General features: G+C 38.0%; 1 protein-coding gene across 1 annotated transcript in view; it reads left to right on the top strand.

The window, feature by feature from the left end:
- The window catches only part of LOC116444738, a 56,993-nt gene that overhangs the window by 8,635 nt on the left and 33,694 nt on the right, over positions 1-14,664 (top strand). The window contains exons 9-12 of the mRNA XM_032110411.1: positions 7,692-7,888; positions 10,214-10,278; positions 10,543-10,649; positions 13,816-13,927. Of these exons, the coding sequence (XP_031966302.1) occupies positions 7,692-7,888; positions 10,214-10,278; positions 10,543-10,649; positions 13,816-13,927 (481 nt within the window). The remainder of the gene's footprint in view (positions 1-7,691; positions 7,889-10,213; positions 10,279-10,542; positions 10,650-13,815; positions 13,928-14,664) is intronic.

Consider the following 14,664-nt stretch of genomic DNA (forward strand, 5'->3'; position numbering starts at 1 on the left):
CTGCTGATTCAGAGTGTGATCCTAAAAGATGTGTTCTGTTTTTCTGAGTTCCTGAGCACTGCTGATTTAAAGGTGAACACATGGATGGCATTGAAACAAACAGGGTCAGACATTTCTTCTCACCTACTGGAAGGCTACTAGGCCTGGACAAACTGCACTTACTCTTCGCTGTTGTGTTTTATGGGAAATCAGAGGAGAGAGTTCATAGTAACAAGTTGCTCTATTTGGTTGGAAATTTATAATTCCGATTCTGATGTCTCTCCCAATGATTCACTTATGCTGTATCATGAAACTTCTTAAAATCTGTGACTCTGGAAGACCTTGCTTTATAGAAGAATCAAAGTAAAAAACCAGAATACTAATTTTCTTACTGAAACGTGTGATAGGTCTTTAAGGATTTTTCTGTGAGGAATGTCAATCTGGCTTAAAAAAAGAAAGAAGTTTGAGTATATGAAGCTGTGAGCCACTGGAGTGGGAATAGTTCATTTTACAGATGAGTATACGTGCATGAATATGCGTAGCTAATAGTTTTGTATCTGTAAAATCACAGAACTTTGTCAAAAATCATAGTAGATTTGTGGCTTAGAGCTGACTGGTGCTGAATTGAGTCTCTGTTAAAGGATGTAGAAGTTTAACACCTGATACTGCTCTGTTACCTTGTCCCCATTGATATGCATACATACCTTTAAACCATACATAACTCTATTTGTGCTAATATAACAGTTATTTATTTACCGTCAGTTTAAGTCTGCTGAGGAATTGATCATGGTACCCTAAAACTAGTCAGTTTGTTTGCAAATTTTGAGTCTTAGACATGTAATTGGTGAAATTCTTGAAATAAAACAATGTGACACGTCAGCCTGTATGATGAGCTCCTAAAACTAGTCAAAACCAGAATAATGTGTGAGCTTTGATTTTAAGTTTGGAGATGCAGAGTGGAGATACTTCACTGACTGAAGTGGACTTGTGATCCAGCATGTCCATTGAGGATATGGAGAGAAGGAAGGCAGGGAGGAGATTAATTGGATAAATTTTGGTTTCCTGATAAATAGTTGTTTGCTATACTTAGGCCCAAAAGCATGAGGGGGAAGTATTGTGAAAGCTTTTGGGATGCAGAAAACTGTGTTTTCCATTTAATAGTTTAGTGGTAACCTATTCACTCTTTAATTTAAAGGAACTTGGTGGCATGAAATTTTCATTATTTAGACAGTCGGAATCTGTTTTCAATGCATGCAGATAATGCATTCATAATAATGTATGATAATAACATGGTACCTCAGTCTCAGTAGTGACCAAAATGTGCCATACCTGCTGCCACTAACACCTGCTCTATTTCAAATAGGTCAATAGAGCTGTGACAGAGTTTGCAGAAGTTACTTGACTGTGTCTGTTAATGGTTTCTCCCTTGTTTAGGAGAAATGACATTTTTAGCAGTCTCCTGAAAGTAAGTGTGCATAATTTAGATCTCAATAAATCATTGTATCTGTGGTACCTAATGTTAAATCCAAACCATCCCAATTAACTCAGTAAATAGGAGGGGGAAGAAGCCAAGTTAAATCTGTGTTTATCATTAATGTGCCTTTCACATACGAATTTCCTGCTCCGTGAGTGCATTTGTGCAGCCGAGAGCAGAAAACCTATCCCGTGCACTTACTGAGTTTGGTGACTGAACACTGGAGGGCAGCCTCTCTCCTCCTCACACTGTCCTGCAGAGGGTGAGCTTGGTTAGCCTTAGAATGGGGTCATCTTTTTGACTGTCCTTGGGGATTTTTTCTCCCCAAGAACAGTAATCCATGTGGCTCTTCTGTCTAAGAAGGTTTGATGGGTATGATTTTTTCTAACTTGTAAACAAAACTCGAAGAATTTATTACATTTCAGGTTTATAAATCTTGTCTATTTTTTATGCATAAGCAAAAATAATCAACTCCATAAAGAAGAGTGTTTTAATTAATCTAAATGAAGCCAGGCAAGTTAGAGCTTATATTCTGTGCATATACTATTATGTCTCAGTGAGTATTGAGGCATTGGATTGAATCCACTTCATTCATCCAACATAGTTTAGTTGGTGGGTTTTTGGTGTTTTTTGTGGGGGGGTTGTTTGTTAGTTTTTAATTTTCTTGAAATGTTTGATTCAGATACTTCTGGGAACTCAATTCCCCCACAAAAGGGTACCTTAAATCTCAGGAATATTGTGGGTATATTGTGGCCATTTAATGGTTAGCTATTAAAACCTAAGCTATTCTGTAATTTTCTTTGTCGTCTCCTTAAAGTAAGTTTTTAATGTAAAACAAGTGAAGTGCATGTTCCAGCTTGTGACTCTCCCAAGTTACTTTAGCTGATAGAAGCCAAACTTGCTTGCTTTCTGTCTATTGACCTAAGGCACTGGCATTTCTTCAATTGTGCTGGTTGTATTTTCTTAATGCATTTGACTTAAAGGTGGGAATCTTGAAGCTGTAAGGTTTTGTCCAGTTTTCATGAAAACAGGCAGACAGGTAGAGGAGGTAGGTGCTGTTTATTTTTCCAGTGAGAAAGTGGCTGCTTGACTCTTCTCTTGTGTGGGTTCTCCAATGTTTAGCAGAGAAAGTGCAAGAAACCATTATTTCATAGCCTACAGAAGACTAATGTGCAGTCTTAAATGCTGATTTTAAGTTAGTGTTATCAAAAAAGGCATTCCTTTTCTGTTATTTGTATAGTAATATACATCAGCAGATGGTCAGCAGAGATCATGGTCAGCTCCCTATTTAATGTCTAATGCACAGCTTCCAATGGGGAATTCATGCCGTGTCTCAAAATGAACTGTATTGCCAGAACTATATGGATAATGCACAGCTCTCTATTTAATTTCATTTGTCCCCAGACATTGCTGTCTCTTGCTATTACTTAGTGCCAGTGGGTGATTAGTACATTGTTTTGTTTTGTTTTGAAATGCAGGAGAGAATAAACTAAGGCTGATCAGTAGAGTAATCATTTTGAGGAGATGATAAGCACTGGCATTTTGCCCTAAGCCAAGAGTTGAGACTGCATAATCCTCTGGCCTGTGATGACCAAAAGGGTAAGTCAATAGCTGTAGTCTCTTAAGGGCTGGATCCAGATTTCTCAATTTGGGACTAGAACAAAATCCAGCATGCAAGTCCCATTCAGCAGTGTGGAACATTTTTTTCTCTGTAGCACCATCTATTCCAGGCAGCTGAAAACACCAGGCAGCTGGTCTGTTTAGCCTGAAATTGTCTGGCCATTAAAAGTTTAGGTACAAGACATAGTCTGAAATGCCCTAGTCAGAGGGGTAAATGATGCAATCAGTAAGTTTTGCCTAAAGCAGAATTGCATGTTAGGAAACATTTGGTACCTACAGGTAAAGAGATGCTTATACCTTTACCTTGCAAGTTTGTGCTGATCTTGCCTGACATATTACTGTTTTGAACCTGTTGTCAAAACACTGCTAGAAGTGGTAGCAGCTTCTGCTTTTTGCCTAATAGCATTATAGTTAAAATACATATCTGAGGAGTTGAGAAGCTTGGCTTAGAGCTCTCCTTGGTGTGACATTGACCGAGTCACATCCCAGGAAACTGCATTAGCTGTAAATCTAAAAGTTCATACCACAGCTTACTTGGATCCTGGTTCACTTCCATGTCACATGCATTGCTGTGGGGTTTTGTTTTCTTTCTTGCAGCAACTTCCCCTGCAAGTAAATGTATTACACTGACTGTCCCATCTTCTATTGCCAGTAATCTTAGTCGAGCAGTAGTGGCTAGAATGAGATACTTGAGGGATTTGACACTTTATGAGGGGAGAAATACGTGTTCTGTCTCAAGTAATGTCTCTCTCCCTGAACTAAAGTGTACTGGTCATGGATTTTACTTTTCTTGTAATGCAGATGGTGTAAGAAGTACGACAAAATGAGAAGGAAGGTTATCTTGATAGCTCCTCAGAGGCTTCTGAATAGTGCATCCTCCCAAAGTAGACAGGGAGGAGATCCCTGCTTAGACAGCTCAATTTATCACCTGTGATATGCCCATAAACTGTAACATTTCTGAGAGCCAAAACTGAAGAAAAAACAACATTTTACATGGAAAAGATTAATCCAAGAGTAAGTTGTTGGCAGGCAGAGAACTTGACAGGAGACTGAGGGTCTTGATTGCTGTAAGACTAGGTTGATGAGAAGGTGACTTCAGCAGCAAAACCAGTTTTATAGCTTGATTACCCCTGTGCTGTAGGTCTTCACTAAGACCTGCTTTAGTGTTAGCTCCCATCTAGCTTGGAGGGGTTTTCTGAGGTGTCATCTTATCTTGGTCTCATTCAGTGCTCTGGTTTATTAATGTATATAATATATTTACTTGCTAAGTAGCAAACATGCAACCCAAAACAGACCTTTTGGATTGAAGAATGGTAGTTGTCAGCTCCCTTCACAAACTGATGTGCATTACTTGTGTATTTTGACCTTGTGATAAAATAACTTCTTAAATATTTTTAAAGTAGTACTTGATACTGTCTAGTGCTGTTTTATTAATTTATATAATTTAATTAGAATTAATTGTATTAGTTCCCTTTCAAAATTGTTTCCATTGCTCGATACTACCTCATCCTACATAGGGATTTTGTCACTAAACTGATGCAAGTCTTTTATCGTTGAAGGGTGCCACTCAGCCAAGGTACCTTTGGATGCATGACCGTAGTTGCTGCTAAAGTTCATAGTTCTGTGGTTACTCCCCTGCTACACTATACAAAAGTACAGCTTGGCTATAGGTTATGGACAGCCTGAAGTTCGCACGTTCCCCACAGAGCAGATGTCACATGGTGTGTAGTCATTCAGCAAAACCTACAAGTGAATCAGGCAAAGAGTCACATTTTAAAAGTGGAAGTACTGGTCAAGCTGATGGTGTGACTATAGTACCTGTGGTATACCTGATCCCGGCAGCTACTGCTGCTAAAGAGCTTTTTATGCCAGGTTTAAGTAGCTGTCATTTGACTGGATCATAGGAGTGATAGACCAGTTTTGTTTCCAAGGTGAAAATTCATTTTAAGTAATGTCTTTTAGCAATTTACAAAATAACATTTTTGTCTTAATCATTTGTATGATAATATGGGTTATTACCATTGCCATCTGCTACAAGATAGTATTGGGTATTTTTATTTTCCCAGTCATCCAGTTACAATACAGGTAGAATCCAGGGGCTTCTTACCCAAATCATTGCATCTCCATGTTGTGAATTGTTAAAACAGTGAGGGAAGCTTTCAGAGCTGGCATAACCTGGGGGAATGCACATCTTCTGCAATTAACTCACCATATAGGCAAGTTCATTGGGTGGTGGTGTACGCTGAGGGGGAAACATTATTTGCCGTATTTTGACCATATTGGGGGTGAAATGTCTCACTTTGTCTCACTACTGTATTTGGGTTTTGTTTTTGAATGGTTTGGGGGTTTTGAGAGTGGAAGCTGGGCAAAATGGAGTTGAATCAATGTTAGTAGACTCAGTGGCTCAGAGTAGGAAGTTGAGTGTCTACAGTTTACTTCTTCCTTCAAAACAAAGATAGCTGGGGAGTAGGTGCAGGAATGTACTGTAGGAGTTGCATGTGCTGATGACTGAGATCAAAGTGGGCTGCAGCGGGGGCACTGGCTGATCTGTTTTCATGGGAGCGATATCTCTTCTGGGTATGTGATCTGAATAAGCTGCACTGAGCCTGCTAGCAGGGCACTTGGTGCTGTTGTCTTAGGACAGATAGGTGATAGGGTCAAGCACACAAACATGGCACTGAGAGGGCAAAAGCTTCTAAATTGTAGCCTTTAGTCACTGATCCTGCTTTGTTACACTGGACAAATCATGATGCTTCCTCTGTGTCTCCTTACATTTAAAATTGGGATAATTACACGTTAGTCTGCTACTATATCTTATTGTTCAAGACCAAGAATTGAGGGGTGTTTTGGGTGTTGTTTTTATCTATCTCACACTTGAAAATTTTGGATATTACATACTTCCTGCTACCATCTTTTCTCTCTCCTCTTCCCCTCAAAAAAACCCCGCACTAGAATAACCTGTATATAAAATTGTCGATCCCATTTAATTCTTTGCGTTCACCAGGGTGGGCTTTTTTGTTTCCTATATCTGTTCAGTGGTTTAAATAGTTTCAAAGATCAGTCAAATGAAGTATTATCTTTAGTGATTTGATGTGGGCTTTTCTAGGTATCCAACAGCTACCATACTTTTCAATTTTGTACCCTTTAAGTGTTAAAAGTTGCTGATCTCTGGTAACAGATCTTGTATCTTAATCCTTTTTTAAAACAATGGAGTTATGTTTGACTGTTCTTGATGATAAGGAATCTGCTCCAACTCCCATGAACTTTTACTGATGTCCCTTAAGAGTTCACTGGTTTTTTTGCTTACTTTCTTCCAGACTTTGCGGATTTATGTTATACAAACTGTGTTCATGTAACCTTTGCTGATACTCAGTTGTATGTTCAGCACATTGTTACCACTAGCACCCAAAAATAATTAAATGGAGGGATAGACTGGTTTTAAGTTTGTATGAAAGACCTGAAGGTCATTGACTTTAATGAGTGTGGTAAAGTTCACCACCTTTCATTATTAGGACCTTTTTAGAACAGTTTAGCTTTTGCAAGGGACAGTATCTCCTTAACTCCTCTCTTTGCGTTCATTTTGTTTCTGCGACAACAAGTGGACACTTGTACAAATGTCAGACTTCCTGTGAGAGGGAAGGGAGCCAGGTAGTCTTTTTAGAAGAATATTTGCACTCTTATTTTAATTCTCAGGTACTTCTGAAAAGTTTTAAGTTCTTAATTTTGCTCAAATTCTCTGCAAACAAGTGCAAGCTTTTTAGCTAGAAAAGCAGATGTCTGGATCTCATCCACATAATCCTGAAAATTCTGCCCTGCTACTGTAATGACCAGTATGTGCCTCTAACTATGAACTATTTGATCACTTTTTGTATTTTACACTTTGAGAATGTGAGGAGGAAGGGGAATATTTTAATTTAGAAACATGTCCATAATTTCACTACTTTTCTTTTTGTGGTGCCTTATAATTTTCTATTAGTTCTGTTTTCTCTGTGCTGAAGATCTTAACTTTCATGTCTTTCTGCTTTCTGATTGACTTTTCTGTGTATGATTTATTACTAACCTGTGAAATTACCCTTTGTAGGTGTGATTATTCCTGTTTCCTACTTCGCTTCATCTCTGAGGTTCCCAGCACAGTTTGTTCTTCCTGCTTTGACTGCCTTTTTACAAATCCAGAGTGCACAATGTATTTAGATGTCTTCAGTGTCATACTGTGTGTGCTGCTGTAGCCAAATGGGACTAGAATTAACAATCATTTGTTTTATTTTAAATTTACAGCTTTAATCATAGTCCTCTAATTCTTTCAGCTTTTTTACTTGAACTGTTCCTGTTAGTGTCCTTCTCCATTCCCTTCCCCACATCCATGTTTGCATTTGGCATCTGTTGTTGTATCTGTGCTTCTTTGCCAGACAATAGACTACATCCTCGTATTATTTTAGTTGAGCAGTTTGTTCAGTGGTTTTTTTGGTGTTTTTTTCTGTAGAAACAACCAGATAAATGATAACTCTTGATAAGGTTCATTTAATAGATCATTACTGTAAAATTCTGGTGTGTTGTTATTTCTTTTCACATTTCCTTTGTATTTACAGAGATTTTTTTCTTAATGTTTTTCACATTCTAGGCACAACATAGGCTTTCCCATTGTAGAATGTTCCTCTGAAGGAGACTTTATTCTTTCCAAACCACCAGACACAGGGGGACTAATCTCTTTTGGCACTGTAGCTGAACAGTTGGTGTATGAATTGGGCAATCCTCAGCGCTATCTTTTACCAGATGTTACATGTGACTTTTCCCAGGTTTCCATCACTGAAATTCCAGGTTAGTCCTCTTACATGTAAAGATACGTGTCAATTAAGTGTGTTGTCAACAAAATCAGCTACTTTAATTGCCATGCATATGCATGGAAATTGCATTCCATGTAATTTTTCACTGCATATTTCTTGTTAAATGAGTTCCTTAGAGAGTTACACTGTATTAAACTGATGCTTTCAAGGACTTCTGCTAGAAATTCCTTTAGAAATTTTAAACACAATCTTATTTTTCTTGCTGGCTGACTAATTTATATTTTTGCTCACTACTCCCTTTGCTTTACTTTTTAATGCATGCCTTGTACCTGTCAAGTCCTTAAACTATGTATTCAGTGTGAACAACGTTGAGACAGTTTCACTATGATTTCAGTATTTTTTAGCTGCAGCTAAATTTCTCAAAAAAATGTTTTGTACATGTTTTAACTTGGGGCATTTGAGGTATTGGTAACAATGAAAGGCTGTGTCTTTCAAAGCACTGCTTGCTAATGGTGTTTTTCTCAGACATTTAGGTGGGTCATAGCAAATGGTAGAAGCATGATTAGGTAGAGGATTTCCACCAGAGAATCTTTTTTTTTTAAAAATCCATTTGCTATCTTCAAAACACTTAACAGTGTTTGTAACGGTTTTGTAACAATTTACAGTTAAATGTTTACAGTTTAGTTTTTACAGACTAAAGATGGATATAATGTATGTTCAGGATTTAGCTTCAAAAGCAAAACAAAAAAAACCCCAGGCTTAACAGATCCGAAGAGCTGTAATTTGAGTAAGACAGCTTGAAAAAAATTTTATCTACAGTCATCTAAAGCTTGCTTTTTACTGCAACTATATTACATGTTTTTTTCCTTCTAATGAAACTTGTTTCAGTATGCCTAGTGTCTTTCTAAAGTTTAGAACAACCAAAATCTCAAATTAAGAACTTTGTGGGATTAAACTCAAAATGTGGTAACATAAAAAATACTTTGCTTGAGTAATAAAGTACCATAACATGGTACAGTGAATCCTCTGCTTGTGCAACATAACCAAATGGCAGTCTGATAAGGCCAGCTTGCTGCTCTTAGCCCCTAGTTGTCTTCTTTTTAAAAAAAGAAACCCTCACCTTCCTATGAACTTTTAGCTTGCAAATGACCTGATATGACATGTTTGAACTTAAAATGAACTTTCACATGAACTTTCAGTTAGTCCTCTTAGAAATATAACAGATGGAAAATGGGCAGATTGCTTAAATATTTTAGTTTGAAGTGCTTTGACACCAGTACACCAGTAAGAACAGGGAAGCTATCTAATTTTGCTGTTTATGTTGCCAGCTTTATTGCCCTGTTGGATTACTTGCAGTGTTTGAGCTGAGAGGTGCTTGTTTTCTTTTTGTCAATGGATGCTATGCATTTGGTTTTGTGGTATGTTTTTTCTTTGTATTACGCTTTCACCTGGAACATGAAACTGTTCCAGATCTTCACTTGAATGGAAGGATGTAGCTCTATGTTGAGAGAGTTAAATTAACCTCATGTCAGTCTTGAGAGAGAGTGATGATGTTATTTGAGTGGTGTGTAAAATTTGTACTAGTGACATTTACTTCTTAAAATATGTTATGATCTGATCTTTTCAGAGTATTTGTGTAAAGCTTTGAACTGCTTCTTAAATATTTGCAAGCGCAGGTGAACTACCCTATAATCCTGTCTCTCAAATGTGAGGTGCTGATCCTGCACTGCTGATTTTCAAGGAATAGCACCTATTGAATTTCTCCAGCTCAAGCTTGAACCTGATGCCATCACAGCAATTTTCTCCATTTTTTTTGGCATTAATATTCCTAATACTGAACATGGTTGTTGCACTGGAACATATTCAGACTGTTTCTGTTATTGACAAGGAACCTAAAGTTAAGTTACCCCTTCACTTACTAAGCTATCAGCAAATAGCTCTCACTGGTTTCTCACCTTGTTTTGATTCTTTACCAAGTGAGGGACTGTGGTCCACTCCAGCCAGCTACAGTAAATTGTATGCTCTTTGTGTGTGTGCAATAACTGGATGTTAAGAGGAAAATAACTGTTGACTCTAAAGTCCTAAGGCTGCTTTCTGTGTTAAGTACTTTTTAAGTGCATGAATAAACATTTCAGTCACCCTTTTAAAAGGCTTATGGAAGTCATAAATTCAGTCACCAGTTTGCTGCTGTTCTTTCTAAGGCAGGAAGGACTGTTTTCTGAAAGGTTCTCTCTTATGTGGCAGTAGAGCTATCAGTGATTTGCTTTTTAATTAAGTGCATTTAATTAATATGTATCACAAAAGAATGTCTTTGAAGTTATATTGAAGAAGCTTAAATATTGATTTTTAACCACTATAGGTTTTGATGGTGGAGCAGTGAAAGTTTGTGGAGCAAAAGGATTGCCTCCTTCAACATTTTATAAGGTATTGTCTCATTCTGTGGAGTGAAAGATATTTTTTGATTTACAAAATCTTAAATTTTGGAGAGACTTTACACTGTCCTCATCTTCTCTGCCCCAAGGGTAAAAGAAAGAGGAGGAAAATTTGAAAAGGCAGACCTTATTTGATATGTAAAAATCAGTTACCTTGTTTAAAAAGTGTATATTTGTATAGATAATGATTGCCAGAGAGCATTTATGGCCCATCAGTACTAAATTCCATGTAACTTCATAATCCCTTTATCGTTAGGTAAATGCCACTTATCTTGATGGCTTCAGAGCTACTGCTGTGTGTCCAGTGGGAGGCCCAAAGGCAGTACAAAAAGCAAAACGCACTGCGGAAGGTATTCTGCAAAGGTTGGTATTTGAGTCTTGGAAGGGGTTCTGGCTTGCTTTTTTTTTTTTTTCCAGAGATGATGAAAATAGAGCAGTGGCACACAATGGCAACATTACTAACCTTCTAAGAATCCTAGAAGATTTTAGTTTTCCTACTGGGATGACATTTCAAGACTTAAGTAGCCTGTTCAGGAAACCTGTTTTCAATATATAACTGCACTTCAGCTACGTTTGACAGAGTGAGAAAAGTGCCAAACATGTTTGAAAATAGATGGCTGGATAGTGGAGAGAAACCTAAATTAGTGAGGGAAAAGCTGTGATTCAGATTAAATTTTGTTAGATGCCAGAGATAAACCCATGTGAAACTAGTTTTCAGGAGTTTCACAGAACTTTTTCTGAAAAGGCTTACTGATATGAGATGTAGGCAGTTTACCAAGTTTGTGTTTAAAACACAATTATTTTACTACCTTTTAAAATGTGACCCAATGATTGTTTTGTGCTTTTTTTTTTTGCTAGAACAATTTTACAATTCTAAGACAGACTGATAAACCTCTAGCTGTATTATCATGCCAGTATATTTGGGTAAGGAGGGATTCCTCTTAAGTATAATTCCGTATCATGAGTCTCTCAGTGCTTACTCCAGTAACTCCAGTCTTTCTAGTTATGAGATCTGTTTCCTTGTGCCATGTTTTATATAAAGCTTCCTCCCAATCCTGTTGTAGACCCGTGCAGAAACTACACTTGGAAAGTCCGAAATGCAAGGTTTACTGTGAACTCAGGGTGCTTGTTCATGTGCCTGTGTGCAGCTCTGTGGTGAAGGAGGAGTTCTCTAACTGCCCTGAAGAGACATGGCAGATGAGAGCAGGCTGATAGGAGCTGTGTAATTGCAGATGCTAAAAGCTTGTGTCCAAGAGCTATTGAGAAAATCAAATGATAGAAAAACCTGCAGGAAGTTACAAAGACTCGGAGACTCAGAACCTCTGAAAAGCAATCTTTCTGGAAGCCAGGTGATTATTTTAGGAAAAAAAATTAGAATGGTGTGTTTTCCATTTCGTGTTTGCTCTTGGACGTTATTTCAGACCAGACTATGTGAATCTTTTGTTTAATTGAAACAGATTGTAGTGCTGCTGTCTCTGTGACATCTAGAAAAGTAATTCAGCCTGTCTACTGTGCTCTCTTGAGTAATCATCAGAGGAAACCTGATGTGAGGTAGTTGAAGGCTGATTAACCTGGTGTGATAAGTGGCCTCTAGCCCATTAGGCATGCCTGTGGGCAAGTTTTCTGTTTTGAAAATTACAATATACAAAATTACAATAAACAATATATTACAATATACAAAAATATATTTTCCATCTCAAATGTAGTCCTAAACAGCTTAATATGTGGAATTGTTTATTTGACACAAATAAAGATTGGTGTATGTCAGCCCAGACAGAGAATAAGAATTAAGCTGTTCTGATCCCTCTCAAAGAATGCTCTGTCAGTAACTATAACTCTTTAGGAAATGTTAACATCAGTCTTTTTACCGATTTCTGTCATAAAATCATAGAATCATCACGGTTGGAAGAGACCTTTAAGATTAGCAAGTTCAACCATCAACCCAGCTCCATCACTGTAATCCCTAAATCACATCACCCAGTGCCAGATCCAGACACCTTTTAAACACCTCCAGGGATGGTGACTCCACCACCTCCCTGGGAAACCTATTCCAATGCCTTACAACCTGAACAGTAAAAAATTTTTTTTCTGATATCCAATCTGTATCTCCCCTGTCTCAGCTTAAGGCCATTTCCTCTGGCCCTCTCACTGCAGGCATAGTCGAAGGAGCTGGCCTCATCCTCAGTACACCCTCCTTTCATGTGGTTGTAGAGAATGATGAGGTCCCTCCGGAGCCTCCTTTTCTCCAGGCTAAACAACCCCAGCTCCCTCAGCCATTCCTTATAAAACATGTTTTCTAGACCCTTCACAAGCCTTGCTGCCTTTCTCTGGACATGTTCTAGCACCTCAATATTCTTTTTAAAGTGGGGTGCCCAGAACTGAACACAGGATTTGAGGTGTGGCCTCACCAATGCTTGAGTACAGAGGGACAATCCCTGCCCTGGTGCTGCTGGCCACACCATTGCTGATACAGGCCAGGATGCCACTGGCCTTCTCAGCCCCCTGGGCACAGCTGGCTCATGTTCAGCTGCCATCAGCCAGCACCTAGAAGTCCCTTTCTGCCAAATGGCTCTCAGGCCACTCTCACCCAGCCCGTGGCACTACCTGGGGTTGCTGTGACCCAAGTGCAGGAGCCAGCACTTTGCCATACTGAATCAACTTCATGCAGTTGTCCTTAGGCCATTGATCGAGTCGGGCCAGGTCTCTGTGTTTCAAAAGAATATTCTAAGGACATGATCTTTCAGCTACCCATGTTCCAGTGTGTTCCAAGTTAAGTTCTGCCCAGTAGTCTAATGGCAACAAGTGCAGAATAAGGTGCACAAATTTAAGGAGCTTCATTTATACAGGTCAAATTAGTTGTTAGCCTAAGAAATTGAGCAGCTTTGGCAGCTTGTAAGATTGCTTCTTTTGCTTCTTTCTTTACTTGTTTATTCGTTGTTGAAAGCAGAAGCGATCTGGCAATATGTGTGTGAAGAAGTCTTTTTGAAACAGTCTCTGGTGTCTTTTCATTTTCATTATTCTCTGTTGCATTACTAACCCGTGAAAGGGCTAAAAATGACCCACAGAATGTATTTTGAACTGTAGTATCTGTAACTGTAATATTTGTAGATAAATAATTTAAAACAACTTGGTACAGACACAGTTTGCAAATTTAGTTACCTTAAATGATGTTGTCTGTCTTAATTTTTTTTATCTCATCGAAAATAAAGGTGGCCTCATTTGTAATGCATGAACACCCTTCCATCTCTTTACAGCAATTAAAAAATTGTGTTTTGTGTTTAAGTCCTGTACATCGTTTTACTCTTTCAGGTACTGTGCTAATATTTATGACAACAATGATATATTAGCAGTGTCTTCAAAACGTTCCACCAATGCAAAACACTTTCATAATCCTAACATAATTGCAATATTTCAACTGATAAAATCTTTTATACAGCTACTTGGCAGAGTTAACTTCTGTGGACCACACAGGGCTTCTTCAGATAATCATTTCAAGATAGTTTACTAATAAAAAAATCATTTGTTGCAGGACTCGTCTTATTTTCAGTCAGCTTGGGTATGAAGATTACAGTGCAGTTAACGTACAGGTTTTAGGGTCTGAAGATACATATGGACCTCATGCTAGAAGGAGTATAGATGGTGTAAGTATGCAGTGGAGTGTTCTTAAACTTACACTGACCTCTTTTAATCTTTCCATATTGTTATCTTTTCCACAACTTTAAAGGAAGTCACTATCATCTTGGGAATTTCACCCCTTCATGTTGCAAAGAACTCAGTGTCACTACTTAATGTACAAAATTAATACTGACAAGGTCTTTGTAGTATTGGGTCTTCCAGAAGCACTGATATGAAATCTTAGAAAAAATGTTGTACTCTGTTCTGATGTTTTCCATCTCAAGAAATACCTTATTATAAAAACTTCTGCGGCATAGACTTACATTAGATGAAATGCTAAAAGACCACATTATAAATATTGCAATCAGGAAATCTCAGCATTAATGTTGCCTGCACAACTTTAAAATTGTCTGTGAGTACTATTTGAGAAATAATCTTCAACTGTAATTCTGCACTGTATTTTGTGACTGTGTATGTAAGAATATGAATGATGGCCATAGCCACTGCAGCTGTGTTATCCATGGTCTGTTTTCCTAATCTAGAGAATGAAAGTCCTTTTTAAAGGAAAAAGACTGCAAATCATGTCCTCACTTAGATGCACTTTAAATATTTAGACAGTTCAGTTTGTTCCAAAACAGTAGCATTTAATTCTTCTTTGTCAGTGGCAGTCTTGCAAAACTCTTAAGGTACACGTGGCAAAACTCAGCTCTTGAGTTTGTTCTTATGAGTGCCGATGTTTAGTAGCCAACAGTTTGTATCTAAA

The sequence above is a fragment of the Corvus moneduloides genome, chromosome 5 (genome assembly GCF_009650955.1).
Source record: "Corvus moneduloides isolate bCorMon1 chromosome 5, bCorMon1.pri, whole genome shotgun sequence".
NCBI lineage: Eukaryota > Metazoa > Chordata > Aves > Passeriformes > Corvidae > Corvus > Corvus moneduloides.